The following is an 18,589-nucleotide window of genomic DNA, read 5'->3' on the forward strand; positions in this document are numbered from 1 at the left end:
TTAGACAATAGGTGCAGGAGGAGGCCATTCGGCCCTTCGAGCCAGCACCGCCATTCAATGTGATCATGGCTGATCAGTCTCAATCAGTACCCCGTTCCTGCCTTCTCCCCATACCCCCTGACTCCACTATCCTTAAGAGCTCTATCTAGCTCTCTCTTGAATGCATTCAGAGAATTGGCCTCCACTGCCTTCTGAGGCAGAGAATTCCACAGATTCACAACTCTCTGACTGAAAAAGTTTTTCCTCATCTCAGTTCTAAATGGCCGACCCCTTATTCTTAAACTGTGGCCCCTGGTTCTGGACTCCCCCAACTCTCCGAAATCATCAGTTTCCTCCCACACTCCAAAGATGTGCAGTTTTGTAGGTTAATTGGCTTGGTGTTTGTGTAAATTGTCCCACGTGTGGTAATAGCGTTAATGTGCGGGATGATCGCTGGTCGGCACGGACTCTTTGTATGTATCGCTGTATCTCTAAACTACGCTAAACTCAAACTATCCAAACCATCATTGAGGTGGTGGTTTTCAGGCTGCACCACAGGAGGCCATGGATGTAAAACAAAATAATTGGGAGTTGTAAACTAGGCTACGCACAGGCCTCTCACCCAGTGCCAGCCCACAGTCATGCTTCCATCAAGAGTTATAGAAAGATATTGCCAAGCTTGAAAGGATTCAGAGATTTGAGCTAGATAGAGCTCTTAAGGATAGCGGAGTCAGGGCGTATGGGGAGAAGGCACGGTAGCGCAGCGGTAGAGTTGCTGCTTTACAGCGAATGCAGCGCCGGAGACTCAGGTTCGATCCTGACTACGGGTGCTGCACTGTAAGGAGTTTGTACGTTCTCCCCGTGACCTGCGTGGGTTTTCTCCGAGATCTTCGGTTTCCTCCCACACTCCAAAGACGTACAGGTATGTAGGTTAATTGGCTGGGTAAATGTACAAATTGTCCCTAGTGGGTGTAGGATAGTGTTAGTGTACGGGGATCACTGGGCGGCACGGACTTGGTGGGCCGAAAAGGCCTGTTTCCGGCTGTATATATATGATATGATGATGAAGGCAGGAACGGGTACTGATTGAGAATGATCAGCCATGATCACATTGAATGGCGGTGCTGGCTCGAAGGGCCGAATGGCCTCCTCCTGCACCTATTGTCTATTTACGAGGATGTTGCCAGGACTAGAGGGTCTGAGCTATAGGGAGAGGTTGAGCAGGCTGGGTCTCTATTCTTTGGAGCGCAGGGGGATGAGGTATGATCTTATAGATGTGTACAAAATCATGAGAGGAATAGATCGGGCAGAGTCTCTTGCCCAGAGTAGGGGAATCGAGGACCAGAGGACACAGGTTCAAGGTGAAGGGGAAAAGGTTTAATAGGAATCTGAGGGGTAACTTTTTCACACAGAGGGTGGTGGGTGAATGGAACGAGCAGCCGGAGGAGGTAGTTGAGGCTGGGACTATCCCAACGTTTAAGAAACAGTTAGACAGGTACATGGATAGGACAGGTTTGGAGGGATACGGACCAAGCACAGGCAGGTGGGACTAGTGTAGCTGGGACATGTTAGCCGATGTGGGCAAGTTGGGCCGAAGGGCCTGTTTCTACACTGTAGCACTCTATGACTCTAGTCACAAAATGCTGGAGTAACTCAGCAGGTCAGGCAGCATCTCTGGAGAGAAGGAATGGGTGACGTTTCAGGGTCGAGACCCTTCTTCAGACTGAGTAATGCACTAGCAAAATCCCAAAGGGAGAATTATCATCATTTCCCAGGGGCAGGGACTGCAGATCATCTCTCCACCACTGGGTGGTGCCATCAGCTCAGCTTACCAGCTCTCTTCCCAAAGTTCTTGTTCCATTAACCTATGTCCTCAAATGCACCCTCATGCTGATCGCCTGGGTTGTTAAGTGTAAGAAAATAACTGCAGATGCTGGTACAAATCGAAGGTATTTATTCACAAAATGTTGGGGTAACTCAGCGGGTCAGGCAGCATCTCGGGAGAGAAGGAACGGGCGGCGTTTTGGGTCGAGACGTCACCCATTCCTTCTCTCCCGAGATGCTGCCTGACCTGCTGAGTTACTCCAGCATTTTGTGAATAAATACCCTGGATTGTTAAAATCACCTGGGAGGGGTGGAGGGATGGGGAGGGAGGGAAAGCACGGGCTATTTGATGTTAGCGAAGTCCATGTTCATACCGCTGGGGCGTAAGCTGCCCAAGCGAAATATGAGGTGCTGTTCCTCCCAATTTGCGCTGGGCCATAGTACCTGCCTCAATGACCTCCTCCGGTAGGCACAAAATGGTGGAGTAACTCAGCGGGTCAGGCAGCATCTCGGGAGAGAAGGAATGGGTGACGTTTCAGGCTGATGTCAGGGGAGGGGGGACAAAGCTAGGATGTAGTGGGAGAACTGGGAAGGGGGAGGGGAAAGAGAGGGACAGAGGAACTATCTGAAGTTAGAGAAGTCAATGTTCATACCGCTGGGGTGTAAGCTGCCCAAGCGAAATATGAGGTGCTGTTCCTCCCAATTTGCGCTGGGCCTCATTCTGACAATGGAGGAGGCCCAGGACAGAAAGGTCAGTGTGGGAATGGGAGGGGGAATTAGAAGTGTTTTTGTTACTTGCGCCAAGATCGCTGCCGGTTACAAGCCCGGCCTTTGAAGTGTAATTGTCACAGGCTACCTCTTACTCAGCAGTGCCCAGGGCACTCAGTCTGTCCCCTTCAAAGTCTCAGAAGGAGCTCTAGTTTTTTTTTTTAGTTTTAGTTTTCGAGATACAGCGCGGAAACAGGCCCTTCGGCCCAGCAAGTCCGCGCCGACCAGCGATCCCCGCGCATTAACTCTATCCTACACACCACACACCAGGGACAACTTGCATCTACACCAAGCCAATTAACCTATAAACCTGTAGGGATGCTGGTTTAAATCGAAGGTGGACACAAAAAGCTGGAGTAACTCAGCGGGTCAGGCAGCATCTCTGGAGAGAAGGAATGGGTGACGTTTCGACCCGAAACTTCACCCATTCTTTCTCTCCAGAGATGCTGCCTGACCCGCTGAGTTACTCCAGCTTTTTGTGTCTACCTTCATCCAACAAAATTGTACGTCTTTGGAGTGCTGAAGGAAACGGGAGAAGAATATATATAGAGTTTGTACGGAAATAACTGCAGATGCTGGTACAAATCGAAGGTATTTATTCACTATATGCTGGAGTAACTCAGCAGGTCAGGCAGCATCTCGGGAGAGAAGGAATGGGTGACGTTTCGGGTCGAGACCCTTCTTCAGACTGAAGAAGATGCACGCAGGTCACGGGGAAAACGTGCAGGCAAGCACACGTGGTCGGGATGGCACCCGGGTCTCTGGCGTTGTAAAGCAGCAACTCTACCGGGTGCTCCACCGTTCCGCCCTGCTGTGCTCGGTTCTAACCCGCTGTCGGTGTTGATTCGCAGGGAGCTGCTGAGGGACGATCCTTCCTTCTACGTTCCAGCGGTGATCGACGAACTCACCACGAAGCGGATTCTAACGGCGGAGCTCGTGACGGGCTTGCCCCTGGACAAGTGTACCGGGCTCGACCAGTGCACTCGAAATAAGGTTTGACCGCAGATTCTCTCTTTTAGTTTCTAAACAAAAACCCTTCGGCCCACCGGGTCCGCGCCGCCCAGCGATCCCCGCACACTAACACTATCCTACGCACACTAACACTATCCTACACCCACTAGGGACAATTTTTACATTTACCAAGCCAATTAACTTACAAACCTGCACGTGGGAGGAAACCGAAGATCTCGGAGAAAATCCACGCAGGTCATCGGAGAACGTGCAAACTCCGTACAGACAGCACCCGTAATCAGGATCAAACCTGAGTCTCCGGCGCTGCATTCGCTGTAAGGCAGCAACTCTACCGCTGCGCCACCGTGACCGCCCCCATTACCTGCTGCTTCTCACATTACCCAGTTCCCTCTTTCCCCCACAGTTCATCAGCTCATAAGTCATCGGAGCAGAATTAGGCCATTCGGCCCATCAAGTCGACCTCGCCATTCAATCAAGGCTGAAATATCTCTGCCTCTTAGCTGCATTCTCCTGCCTTCTCCCCATAACTCCTGACACCCTTCTGAAGACTGGTTAAGGGTCTCCACTGGAAACGTCGCCTGTCAATTATTTATTCTTCAGACCCGAAACGTCGCCCATTCCTTCTCTCCAGAGATGCTGCCTGTCCCCCGCTGAGTTACTCCAGCATTTTGGGACTACGGCTTCTGTCTCTGCCCGGCTCTTCTGAAACTTGTTCGGTCTTGAGGTGAATGAGATGGTAATGGACCCGCCCTGCCTGATTGTATTATGAAAAGTACAGTGACAAACTAGGTAGAAAGTTGTGTCGTTTAATGGTCTGTTCACCAGCCAACTGTCATTGGATTTAAGCTTGCAATTCCACGCACCCTCAAACAGTTAATGTCCTTCAGGCAGTTTTAACCTTGTAGTCATCTTGACTAAATAATGTACATCGATTTCCACATTAGAACATTGTGATCCTTCTGAAATTGTTATAGTCATACAGCAGGCCCAACTCATTCATGCCGACAAAAGATGCTCCATCTCAGCTTTGCCTGCGTTTGCCCGTATTCCTCTAAGCGTTTCCTACCCATGCACTTCTCCAAATATCTTTTAAATGTTACCAGGCGGCCCTTGGACCCATTGGGTTCCCGTTGTGGCAGCGGTCGATTGGGAAAAAAAACAGACACACAATTTTAATATCATTGAGTGGTCAAACTTTAAAACTTGAAGAAAATTGGAGCATTTACCTCAGGAGTTCAACGAAGCAGACGTTTAATGGCAATATTTGAACACGGAAGTATTAGATCAAAATGGCGATGTTTATTCTATGGGGTAGGTGTCCGAAATACAGCCAAGACGGTACACTACAGTGAACACTTTGAACGAAACTTGATACTGCACACCGCAGGTGAATGGTGAGTAAGGTAGTCCTAAAATTGATGCGCTATCGTGCACCGTTTTGGCTGTATTTTGGGTACATACATACATATATATATACATACATACATACATATATATATACATACATACATACATATATATATATACACACACACACACATATACACACACACATATACACATACATATGCATATACATATATATATTCCCGAAATACAGCCGAAGCAGTATATATATATAAAACGGTATATATATATATATATATGATGATGAGATTCTTTGTAATATCGGCACGGTAGCGCAGCGGTAGAGTTGCTGCTTTACAGCGAATGCAGCGCCGGGAGACTCGGGTTCGATCCTGACTACGGGCGCTGCACTGTAAGGAGTTTGTACGTTCTCCCCGTGACCTGCGTGGGTTTTCTCCGAGATCTTCGGTTTCCTCCCACACTCCAAAGACGTACAGGTTTGTAGGTTAATTGGCTGGGTAAATGTAAAAATTGTCCCTAGTGGGTGTAGGATAGTGTTAATGTACGGGGATCGCTGGGCGGCACGGACTTGGAGGGCCGAAAAGGTCTGTTTCCGGCTGTATATATATGATATGATATGATATATATAGATTATGGTACGTTCCTCAACTACTTCTGGCGGCTCAATCGTTATACCCGCGACTCTGAGAAAACGTTTCCCCTCTAATTCCTATCTTTCCTCTTTCCTTTCTCATCTTAAACCGATGTCCTCCAGTTTTTTGTTTTTTAAAAATATTTAGAGATACAGCGCGGAAACAGGCCCTTCGGCCCACCGAGTCCACGCCGCCCAGCGATCTCCGCACATTAACACTATCCTACACACACTAGGGACAATTTTTACATTTTACCCAGCCAATTAACCTACATACCTGCACGTCTTTGGAGTGTGGGAGGAAACCAAAGATCTAGGAGAAAACCCACGCGGGTCACGGGGAGAACGTACAAACTCCGTACAGACGGCGCCCGTAGTCAGGATCGAACCTGAGTCTCCGGTGCTGCATTCGCTGTAAGGCAGCAACTCTACCGCTGCGCCACCGTGCCGCCCTACCCTGGGGGAAAAGAAGACTCTGCATTCACCATTATATTATCATGATTTTACATAAGATCACCACTCGGTCTTCTGCACTCCAAGGAATAAAGTCCTCGCCTGCCCAACCTTTCTCCACAGCTCATGCCCTCGAGTCCTGGCAACTTCCCCTCTCCCATCGGGCAAGAGGTACAGAAGTGTGAAAACGCACACCTCCAGATTGAGGGACAGTTTCTTCCCAGCTGTTGTCTGGCAACCGAACCATCCTACCACTAGAGGGCCGTCCTGAGCTACTATCTGTGTCATAGGAAACCCTCGGACTATTTGTGGTCGGACTTTGTCTTACACTGAACGTTATTCACATTATTCCGTTTACCGTGTCCACTGTGGGCGGCTCGACTGTAACCGTGTGTTGTCTTTCCGCTGACTGGTTAGAACGCAACAAAAGCTGTTCACTGTACCTTGGTACACATGGCAATAAACCGAACTAAACATCCTTGTAAATCTTCTCTGCACTCTTTCCAGAATGTCATCTTTTCCATAGCAGGGTGACGAAGGTGAATAAATGAGGGAATTAATTTATTATATTTAGCATCGTCGCGAGTGATTTATGAGAATGTGACCTATTTTTTTGTTTTCTTAACGAATCCTTGTTTTGCTGAAGGTTTTTGTCTTCTGATTTTCAGATTTGCTCCAACATACTCCAATTATGCCTCCGTGAAGTCTTTGAGTTCAGGTTCATGCAGACTGACCCAAACTGGTCCAATTTCTTCTTCGATGCGGAGAAAGGGAAGGTGAGTTCCATGACTTGGAATAGGCACGGTGGGGCAGCGGGTCGAGCTGCTGCCTCACAGCGCCAGAGGCCCGGGTTCCATCCTAACTACAGGTGCTGTCTGTACGGAGTTTGTACGTTCTCCCCGTAACCTCGTGAGCTTTCTCCGGGTGCTCCGGTTTCCTACCGCACTCCAAAGACGTGCAGGTTTGTAGGTTAATTGGCATTTGTAAATTGTCACTAGTGTGTGTGTGTAGGACAGAACTAGTGTACGGAGTGAGCACTGGTCAGAGTGGACTCGGTGGGCCGAAGGGCCTGTTTCCACCATGTATCTCTAAAATTCAGACAACATTTGTAATGAGCTGGGTTTCCGTGCTTGCCTCATTCCCAAACCGGCACGGTGGCGCAGCGGTAGAGTTGCCGCCTTACAGCGAATGCAGAGCCGGAGACTCGGGTTCGATCTTGACTATGGGCGCTGTCTGTACGGAGTTTGTACGTTCTCCCCGTGACCTGCGTGGGTTTTCTCCGAGATCTTCGGTTTCCTCCCACACTCCAAAGACGTACAGGTTTGTAGGTTAATTGACTGGGCAAATGTAAAAATTGTCCCTAGTGTGTGTAGGATAGTGTTAGTGTGCGGGGATCGCTGGTCGGCGCTGACTCGGTGGGCCGAAGGGCCTGTTTCCACGCTGTATCTCTAAATCTAAAAAATCTAAATCCTAACACCCAGTATGGTAACGCACACCAGCATCTGAAGGAAGACTGTTCCTTTTTCCTCCCAATTAAGAGATGCTGCCTCTCCAAAAAGAAGCGTGCCACGGTGGCGTAGCGGTAGAGTTGCTGCCTCACAGCGCCAGAGACCCGGGTTCAATCCTGACTACGGGTGCTGTCTGCACGAAGTTTGTACGATCTCCCCGTGACCGTGTGGGGTTTCTCCTGGTGACATCCGTGTTTTTAGGTTAATTGGCCTCTGTAAATAAGTGTAGGAAAATAACTGCAGATGCTGGTTCAAATCGAAGGTAGACACAAAGTGCTGGAGTAACTCAGCGGGTCAGGCAGCAAGAGAAGGAATGGGTGACGTTTCGGGTCGAGACCCGAAACGTCACCCATTCCTTCTCTCCTGAGATGCTGCCTGACCCGCTGAGTTACTCCAGCACTTTGTGTCTACCTTCTGTTAATAGGTGTGTTGGGAATGGACGTAAAAGTGGTATAACAGAATTAGTGTGCGTGGGTGATCGATGCTCAGTGTCGACTTGGGCCAAAGGGCATATTTCCATGATGCATATTTCAATTCAATTCAGTTTAATTTAATAAGATCTGAGCATGATTAATTGAAAGATACAGCATGGAAACAGGTCCTTCAGCCCACTAAGTCCACGCTCACCTGTTCATGCCAGTGAGCACGTGGGTTTCCTCCGGGTGCTCCGGTTTCCTCCCACATCCCAAAGACGTGCAGGTTTGTAAGCTAATTGGCCCTCTGCAAATTGCCCCTAGTGTGTAGATGTTGTCAGAAGAGGGCAGAGCATTAAATATATTTAATTGAAAAGGGTCTCGACCCGAAACGTCACCCATTCCTTCTCTCCAGAGATGCTGCCTGATAAGGGGTAGGCCATTTAGAACTGAGATGAGGAAAAACTTTTTCAGTCAGAGAGTTGTGAATCTGGAATTCTCTGCCTCAGAAGGCAGTGGAGGCCAATTCTCTGAATGCATTCAAGGGAGAGCTAGATAGAGCTCTTAAGGATAGCGGAATCAGGGGGTATGGGGAGAAGGCAGGAACGGGGTACTGATTGAGAATGATCAGCCATGATTACATTGAATTGCGGTGCTGGCTCAAAGGGCCGAATGGCCTCCTCCTGCACCTATTGTCTATTGTCTATTGGATGAGAAAGTGGGATAACATAGAACTGGTGATCAATGGTCGACATGGGCTCGGTGGCCTGAAGGACCTGTTTCCTTGCCATATCTTTCAATTTGCTGATCTTATTAAAAGGTCGACACAAAATACTGGAATAACTCAGCAGGTCAGGCAGCATCTCTGGAGAGAAGGAATGGGTGATGTTTCGGGTCGAGACCCTTCAGTCTGATGTCAGGGGAGGGGGTGGGACAAAGATAGAATGTAGTCGGAGACAATAAGACTAGTGGGTGAACTGGGAAGGGGGAAGGGGATAGAGAGGGAAAGCAGGGACTATCTGAAGTGGGAGAAGTCAATGTTCATACCGCTGGGGTGTAAACTACCCAAGCGAAATATGAGGTGCTGTTCCTCGAATTTGCACTGGGCCTCACTCTGACAATGGAGGAGGCCCAGGTCAGACTGGGAATGGGAGGGAATTGAAGTATGCATCATTGAAGTACGCCCTTCAGCCCACCGAGTCCACGCCGACCATCGATCACCCATGCGCAGTAATTCTGTTACCCCACATTCACATCCGCTCCCTAACACACTTACTTACAGAGGTCAATTCATCCAGGAGCAGGCATACCTTTGGGGTGAAGAAGGAAACCGGAACCTCTGGAGGAAACCCACGCCGGCACAGAAACATGTTTAGTTTCGTTTTTAGTTTATTCAAGTCTAGTCAATTTTATTTGTATAGCACATTTAAAAACAACCCACGTTGACCAAAGTGCTGTACATCAGTTCAGGTACTAAGAAACGAACACACAATGGCACACAAACATAACAGCACATACATAAACAGTTCCCAGCGCCCCCTCAGAGGGCCTCAAACGCTTTCGGGAGTAGAAATAGGGTTTTGAGCCTGAACTTGAAGGGGTCGATGGAGGAGGCAGTTCTGATGGGGAGAGGGATGCTGTCGAGCATACCGAGGTGAAGTGAAAAGCTTTTTAGCGTGCTAAATGTGCAAACTCCACACAGGCAGCAGCCGAGGTCAGGATTGAACCCGGGTCTACTGGCTAAATGAACATGCACAGGATGGCCCTGCAGAGAGTAGTGCGTTCGGCAGAACGCACCATGGGAACTACACTCGTCCCCCTGCAGGACCTATACATCAGGAGGTGCAGATCCAGAGCCAGCAACATTATGGGGGACCCCTACCACCCCAGTAACGGACTGTTCCAGCTGCTATGGTCAGGCAAACGCCTCCGCTGTCACGCTGTGAAAACAGAGAGGATCAGACGGAGTTTCTTCCCACAGGCCATCAGGACTGTCAACTTTTATAACTCCAGAGACTAAATTTTTGTCTACACTATAGTAACTTATTAACTTTATTTATATGCTGTAACTGTAATTCTTTTTTGTGCACAATCCGCAGGCATTGCCACTTTCATTTCACTGCACATCGTGTATGTGCACGTGACAAATAAACTTGACTTGACTTGAGATTGCCTGTTATCATACAGTATCCCAAGATTGAAAGTGATGTTCCAGTGATGCTTTAAGCAGCGGTTTAGACTGCAGGATTTAACTTTGTATTTCTTCTCCAACAGTTAACTTTATTGGACTTTGGTGCGAGCAGGGAATTTGACAAAGAATTTACAGATAACTACATTGAGGTATGCAGAATGATTCCCTTTGCTTTTCTCACAAAAAGTAAAGCACCTTTCGGGGGAGTGGTGGGGAATGTGCTGTTGGTTTCTCAGACACTAGGTGGCAACTTAGAGTCACAGAGTGATCCAGCGTGGAAACAGGTCCTTCGGCTCAACTTGCCCACACCGGCCAACAATGTCCCATCTACACTAGTCCCACCTGCCTGCGCTTGGCCCATATCCCTCCAAACTTGTCCTATCCATGTACCTGTCTAACTGTTTCTCAATCGTTCGGATAGTCCCAGCCTCAACTACCTCCTCCGGCAGCTTGTTCCGTACACCCAGCACCCTCTGTGTGAGAAAGTTACCCCTCAGATTCCTATTAAATCTTTTCCCCTTCATCTTAAACCTAAGTCCTCTGGTCCTCGATTCCCCTACTCTGGGCAAGAGACTCTGTGCGTCCACCCGATCTATTCCTCTCATAATTTTATACACCTCTTAGATCACCCCTCATCCTCCTGCGCTACAAGGAATAGAGACCCAGCCTGCTCACCCTGTAGCTCTCCCCCTCTAGTCCTGGCAACATCCTCGTAAAACTTCTTCACAATGGCTCAGTAGGTTCCCCGCCTACCTGTGAAGGTGAAAGGTTGACGGTTCTAATCCCACCCCAGACCTCTGTGTTGTCACTTTTGTACTAAGCATAAATTTAACTATTTGGCACAGCAGGATCACAATCTTAGATAAAATCCAGTTGGCAATGTCACAGACCAAAGGGCAGAGCTTTAAGGTGAGAGGAACAAAGTGTAAAGGAGATGTGTGGGGCAAGTGTTTTTTAAACAGTCGACCCAAAATGTCACCGATTCCTTCTCTCCAGAGATGCTGCCTGTCCCACTGAGTTACTCCGGCATTTTGTATCTATCTTCGGGCCTGTTTCTTTGTATGTCTAATCTAAACAAATTTAAACTAAATTCAGATGCTTAGTAAACAATAGACAATAGGTGCAGGAGGAGGCCATTCGGCCCTTCGAGCCAGCACCGCCATTCAATGTGATCATGGCTGATCATGCACAATCAGTACCCCGTTCCTGCCCTCACCCCATATCCCATGACTCCGCTATCATTAAGAGCTCTATCTAGCTCTCTCTTGAAAACATCCAGAGAATTGGCCTCCACTGCCTTCTGAGGCAGAGAATTCCACAGATTCGAGTGAAAAAGTTCTTCCTCATCTCCGTTCTAAATGGCCTACCCCTTATTCTTAAACTGTGGCCCCTGGTTCGGGACTAGCGTGTCCAATCTCTTAATGATCTTATACGTTTCATCCTCTCGTCCTTCTAAATTCCAGAGTATACAAGCCCAATCGCTCCAGCCTTTCAGCGTACGACAGTCCCGCCATTCCGGGAATTAACCTGGTGAACCTGTCCCTGGTTTTAAACAGTTCTGCCCCCTCCCCATAGCTCCATCTTCATGGTCCAGAACCAGGGGCCACAGTTTAAGAATAAGGGGTAGGCCATTTAGAACTGAGATGAGGAAAAACTTTTTCAATCAGAGAGTTGTGAATCTGTGGAATTCTCTGCCTCAGAAGGCAGTGGAGGCCAATTCTCTGAATGCATTCAAGAGAGAGCTAGATAGAGCTCTTAAGGATAGCGGAGTCAGGGGGTATGGGGAGAAGGCAGGAACGGAGTACTGATTGAGAATGATCAGCCATGATCACATTGAATGGCGGTGCGTTCAGGCTCGAAGGGCCGAATGGCCTCCTCCTGCACCTATCGTCTATTGTCTATGGTCTCCCACAGGTGGTCCGAGCTGCTGCCGACGGCGACCGAGGGAAAGTCCTCCAGAAATCCCGGGATCTGAAATTCCTGACCGGCTACGAGACAAAGGCAAGTTGGCGATCTGAGCGTGGGATGGGGAGTCGGGTGCTGTAGACCTTCGTTCACGGAGTGGCGCGGCGGTAGAGCTGCCGCCTCACAGCGCCAGAATCCCAGGTTTGATCTTGACCGCGGGTGCTGCCCGTATGGAGTTTGTACGTTCCTCCTGTGGCCTGGTGGGTCTTCTCCGGGTGCTCCAGTTTCTCCCCCCCCCCCCCCCCCCCCACACCAAAGACGTACAGGTTAATTGGCCTCGGTAAAAATTGTAGATTGTCCCTAGTGTAAAGGATAATGTCAGTGTTTGGAGTATCGGCCTGTTTCCACATTATAGACAATAGACAATAGGTGCAGGAGGAGGCCATTCAGCCCCTCGAGCCAGCACCGCCATTCAATGCGATCATGGCTGATCATTCTCAATCAGTACCCCGTTCCTGCCTTCTCCCCATACCCCCTGACTCCGCTATCCTTAAGAGCTCTATCTAGCTCTCTCTTGAATGCATTCAGAGAATTGGCCTCCACTGCCTTCTGAGGCAGAGAATTCCACAGATTCACAACTCTCTGACTGAAAAAGTTCTTCCTCATCTCCGTTCTAAATGGCCTACCCCTTATTCTTAAACTGTGGCCCCTTGTTCTGGACTCCCCCAACATTGGGAACTTGTTTCCTGCCTCTAATGTGTCGAATCCCCTAATTATCTTATATGTTTCAATAAGATCCCCCCTCATCCTTCTAAATTCCAGTGTATACAAGCCTAATTGCTCCAGCCTTTCAACATACGACAGTCCCGCCATTCCGGGAATTAACGCCCTCAATAGCAAGACTATTACTAAAGCAAACTAAACTAAACTAATGTTTTGTCCCGAAACGTCACCTACTTCTTTCCTCCAGAGAAGCTGCCTGACCGGCTGAGTTACTCCAGCACTTTGTGTTTTTTGCTCGAGAGGCCAGCAGGTCAAGTTGTGGTTCAGCAGCAGAAGGCAGGGTGGCCTTTCTGACCCCCTACCCAGGGGATTCTCTTGAGCTCAGACCCTGGAACCTACTTTTTAAGAGCCATTGGGAGACGAACCGAGTATCCTTTGCCTTCTGAGGAAGTGGTTCATAAGTTCTAGAAGCAGAATTAGGCCATTCGGCCCGTCAAGTCTACGCCGTTATTCAATCATGGCTGATCTATGTTTGTCTCAACCCCATTCTCTTCGCCCCATCACCCATACTAATCAAGAATCTGTCAATCTCTGTCTTAAGAAATATCCATTGACGGCCTTCACTGCCGTCTGTGGCAAAGAATTCCACAGATTCACCACCCTCTGACTAAAGAAATTACTCCTCATCTCCTTTCTGAAGGTACGTCCTTTTATTCTGAGGCTGTGGCCTCTGGTCCTAGACTCTCCCACTAGTGGACACATCCTCTCCCCATCCACTCTATCCAAGCCTTTCCCTATTTGGTAAGTTTCAACGAGGTCGTCCCTCATCTAAACTCCAGTGAGTACAGGCCCAGTGAGCGCAGGCCCAGTGAGCGCAGGCCCAGTGAGCGCAGGCCCAGTGAGCGCAGGCCCAGTGAGCGCAGGCCCAGTGAGCGCAGGCCCAGTGAGCGCAGGCCCAGTGAGCGCAGGCCCAGTGAGCGCAGGCCCAGTGCCGTCAAACACCCAAGTAAAGGCGCTGTTGCTTTTTTTTTTTGAGATACGGCGTGGAAACAGGCCCTTCGGCCCACCGAGTTCGCACCGCCCTGCTATCCCCGCACACTAACACTATCCAACACACACTAGGGACAATTTTACATTTTATATCAAGCCTTTTAACGTACAAACCTGTACGTCTTTGGAGTGTGGGAGGAAACCGAAGATCTCGGAGAAAACCCACGCAGGTCACGGGGCGAACGTGCAAACTCCGTACAGACAGCGCCCGTAGTCGGGATGGAACCCGTGTCTCCTGCGCTGTGAGGCATCGACTCTACCGCTGCGCTGTCGCGTCGCCTGGTTATCTGGAGGCGATCGTGACTTGCCGGCCGAGCAAGCAGGAGATCTGCCGTTGGGTTGGCCAGAGAGAGTGGGCGGAGAGCGAGACGTTTGGTGGTGGTGTAGGTATGAGATGGGAAGCCACGACTGTGGCTGGGCAGAGGATTGACCGGAGCCATCGATAGTGCAGGAAAGGCAGCGCATTGAGAACATTCCTTGAGCTGGTGGGATGTTCAGTTTAGTTTATTGTCCCGTGTACCGAGGTACAGTGAAGAGCTTTTGTTGCGTGCTAACCAGTCAGCGGAAAGACAGTACATGATTACAATGGAGCCGTCCACAGTGTACAGATATTTAATGTGGATGTTTACCGCCGCCCTCCCAACAGGGGGCGCAGCGGTAGAGTTGCTGCCTCACGGCACCAGAGATCCGGGTTCGAGATTTAGATTTAGATTTAGAGATACAGCTCAGAAACAGGCCCTTCGGCCCACCGGGTCCGTGCTGCCCAGCGATCCCCGCACACTATAACACTATCCTGTATTCCACTATCTGGAATTTAGAAGGATGAGAGGAGACCTTATCAAAACGTATAAGATTATTAAGGGGTTGGACACGTTAGAGGCAGGAAACATGTTCCCAATGTTGGGGGAGTCCAGAACAAGGGGGCACACAGTTTAAGAATAAGGGGTAGGCCATTTAGAACTGAGATGAGGAAAAACTTTTTCAGTCAGAGAGTTGTGAATCTGTGGAATTCTCTGCCTCAGAAGGCAGTGGAGGCCAAGTCTCTGAATGCATTCAAGAGAGAGCTAGATAGAGCTCTTAAGGATAGCGGAGTCAGGGGGTATGGGGAGAAGGCAGGAACGGGGTACTGATTGAGAATGATCAGCCATGATCACATTGAATGGCGGTGCTGGCTCGAAGGGCCGAATGGCCTCCTCCTGCACCTATTGTCTATATCCTACACCCACTACGTCTTTGGAGTGTGGGAGGAAACCGAAGATCTCGGAGAAAGCCCACGCAGGTACACGGGGAGAACTGTACGGAGTTTGTACGTTCTCCCCGTGACCTGCGTTGGTTTTTCTCCGGGTGCTCCAGTTTGTTTCCCCACGTTCCAAAAACATTTAGGTTTTGTCGGCTAATTGGCTTGGTAAAATTGTAGATTGTCTCGAGCGTGCGTAGGATAGTGTTAGCGTGCGGGTTTGGTAGGCTCGGTGGGCCGAAGGGCCTGTTTCAGCGTTGTATCTCGACAGTAAACTCTTTGACGGATTGACACAAAATGCTGGAGTAACTCAGCGGGTCAGGCAGAATCTCCGGAGAGAAGGAACGGGTGACGTTTCGGGTCGAGATCCTTCCTCAGACTGATGCGTCTGGAGAAGACTGATGCGTCAGGGATCGTACAGGCTAATTGGCTTCAGTTAAAATTGTCAACTGAACAGAACATCCCGCCAGCTCAAGGAATGGTCGCTGATGTGTCTGAAGAAAGGTCTCGACCAGATACATCACCCGTTCCTTCTCTCCAGAGATGCTGCCTGACCCGCTGAGTTACTCCAGCATGTTGTGTCCATGTTCGGTGTAAACCACCATCTGCATTTGCTTCGTACACGGCGCCCTGACGGAGCGGATATGCTCTGCTGTTTCCAGGTGTTCGAGGAGGCCTTCTTGGACGCGGTCATGACCCTCGGGGCGGCCTTTGCCGAGTGCCAATCCTTCCACTTTGGGTCGCAGGACACCGTGCGGCGAATCCAGAGCCTGATCCCGGTGATGCTGAGGCACCGGCTGACCCCCCCTCCTGAGGAGTCCTACTCCCTCCACCGCAAGATGGCCGGCTCCTTCCTCATCTGCTCCAAACTGCAGGGCACCATCCCCTGCAAGCACATATTCGACCAGATCTACACCAGGTACCTCAACCAACCGCACCAGGAGCCCGTCGAGGTGAAGCGCCCAATGGTGGCCTAGGTCGGGGATGGGACGTCTTCAAGCCTGCCCTTGCTATTGGTGCCTTGTGGGTGGACTCTCTATCCAATCAGGCACCATCAGCCGTGATCATGGTGAATGGCGGTGCTGGCTCGATGGGGCCGAATGGCCTACTCCTGCACCTATTGTCTATTGTCCATTGGCGGTCGATGGTCGGTGCGGGCACAGTGGGCTGAATGTGCAGGAAGGAACTGCAGATGCTGGTTTAAACCAAAGATAGACACAAAATGGTGGAGAAACTCAGCGGCACAGTCAGCATAGAAACATAGACGTACAGGTATGTAGGTTAATTGGCTGGGTAAATGTAAAATGTAAAAATTGTCCCTAGTGGGTGTAGGATAGTGTTAATGTACGGGGATCGCTGGGCGGCACGGACTTGGTGGGCCGAAAAGGCCTGTTTCCGGCTGTATATATATGATTGAATGATATGATATGATTATAGAAAATAGGTGCAGGGGGAGGCCGTTTGGCCCTTTGAGCCAGCACCGCCATTCATTGTGATCATCCACAATCAGTAACCCGTGCCTGCCTTCTCCCCTCATCCCTTGATTCCGCTAGCCCCTAGAGCTCTACCTAACGCTCTTTTAAATTCATCCAGTGAATTGGCTTCCACTGCCCTCTGTGGCAGAGAATTCCACAAATTTACAACTCTCTGAGGTGAAAACGTTTTTCCTCACCTCAGTTTTAAGCATCGATGGAGAGAAGTAATGGGCGATGGTTTCGGTCGAGACTCTTCTTTAGGTCTGATGACGGGACTCGACCCGAAATGCCACCCGTTCCTTCTCTCCAGAGATGCTGCCTGTCCCGCTGAGTTACTCCAGCATTTAATGTCTATCTTCAGCCAAAACCAGCATCTGCAGTACATTCTGACACATCTCCTTCCATTGAGGCTGGTCGAATGGGGGTGGGGTGAGGAGGGGGGGGGGGGGGAGGAGGAGGGGGGAGGAGGAGGGGGGGGGGGAGGAGGAGGGGGGGGGGGAGGAGGGGGGGGGAGGGAGGAGGGGGGGGGAGGGGGTGGGAAAGAGGTTCACCTCTAGAATGCTGCTAATCTATTTATACTGACATCTCCTCAATAAGTGTACTTGAATATTGAACACTGATGCTGTTATCACTGGTGTAACGTTTGTGTATTTAAAATAAATATTTAGTAAGTAGGAATTGCTATTATTTTGCATAACTTGTACTATGAAACCAGGAAGATCTTTTGTCAATTTTTTTAAAAAAGACACTAAGTGCTGGAGTAACTCTGCAGCAAGAAAAGATCTAAAGTACTGGAGTAACTCTGTGGGTCAGGCAGCATCTCTGGAGAACATGAATAGGTGGCGTTTCGGGTCGGGACCCTTCTTCAGTCTGAAGAAGTCTCAAGAATCGGGGAATCAGTCTGAAGAAGTGTCCCGACCCGAAACGTCACCTATCCATGTTCTCCTGAGATGCTGCCTGAGCCACCCAGTTATTCCAGTACTTTATATCTTTTCTTGTAACCCAGCGTCTGCAGTTCCTTTGGTTCTTTGAAACATCATCATCACAGCGAGAGAAATATTTATTACAGTCCTGGTCGCAGCGGTAGAGTTGCTGCCTTACAGCGAATGCAGCGCCGGAGACTCCGGTTCGATCCTGACTACGGGCGCCGTCTGTACGGAGTTTGTACGTTCTCCCCGTGACTTGCGTGGGTTTTCTCCGAGATCTTCAGTTTCCTCCCACACTCCAAAGACACAGGTATGTAGGTTAATTGACTGGGTAAATGTAAAAAAAAATGTTGTCCCTAGTGTGTGTGTAGGATAGTGTTAGTGTGCGGGGATCGCTGGGCGGCGCGGACTCGGTGGGCCGAAGGGCCTGTTTCCCCGCTGTATCTCTAAATCTAAATCTAAAAAAATCTTTATCACAGTGTAGGAAATGAGCAGCTAATTGCCTCAAAGCCAGCTTCCACAAACAGCAGTGGGTCGGTGACTAGATTAGTTCAGTTTAGAGACACTGGAAACAGGCCCTTCGGCCCACCGAGTCCGCACTGACCAGCGATCCCTGCACACTAACACCACCCCACACACACCGGGGACAATTTACAATTACACTGTAGCCAATTAGCCTACAGACCTGTACGTCATTGGAGTGTGGGAGGAAACCGGAGCGCCCGGAGAAAATGCACGCAGGTCACGGGGAGAACGTACAAACTCCGTACAGACAGCACCCGTAGTCGGGATCGAACCCGGGTCTCTGGCGCTGTGAGGCGACAACTCTACCGCTGCGCCACCGTGATGCCAATGATGATGCTAGAGAGTGGCAGCAACACCAGAGGGAACTCTAAAATGGTGGCAACACACAAGTATCTGTGGAGAGAGTTAGAGGCAATGTTTCAGGTGGATAACCCTTCATCGGAATAAAGGAGAGCCCACTCCCCTTGGATCAAGACTCAATTGTTTAATTGTCATATGTCATGTCAAAGGAACAATAAAACGTCATCCACACCTTCTCTCCAGAGATGCTGCCTGTCCCGCTGAGTTACTCCAGCATTTTGTGTCTATCCGCTGGGTAATTCTACCTTGCACACATGTCAGCACCAACTGATGCAGGAGTA

General features: G+C 49.6%; 1 protein-coding gene across 5 annotated transcripts in view; it reads left to right on the forward strand.

Annotated features, from left to right (window-relative positions):
- Positions 1-16,916, forward strand: part of coq8b (coenzyme Q8B) — a 42,690-nt gene extending 25,774 nt beyond the window's left edge. For all 5 annotated transcript variants that reach the window (XM_078431071.1, XM_078431074.1, XM_078431072.1 and 2 more), the window contains exons 11-15: positions 3,423-3,564; positions 6,664-6,771; positions 10,191-10,256; positions 12,022-12,108; positions 15,685-16,916. In XM_078431071.1, coding sequence (XP_078287197.1) covers positions 3,423-3,564; positions 6,664-6,771; positions 10,191-10,256; positions 12,022-12,108; positions 15,685-15,999 — 718 coding nt within the window. In that variant the 3' untranslated portion in view covers positions 16,000-16,916. The remainder of the gene's footprint in view (positions 1-3,422; positions 3,565-6,663; positions 6,772-10,190; positions 10,257-12,021; positions 12,109-15,684) is intronic.
- The last annotated feature ends 1,673 nt before the right edge of the window (positions 16,917-18,589 follow it).

Source organism: Rhinoraja longicauda, chromosome 41 (assembly GCF_053455715.1).
Source record: "Rhinoraja longicauda isolate Sanriku21f chromosome 41, sRhiLon1.1, whole genome shotgun sequence".
NCBI lineage: Eukaryota > Metazoa > Chordata > Chondrichthyes > Rajiformes > Arhynchobatidae > Rhinoraja > Rhinoraja longicauda.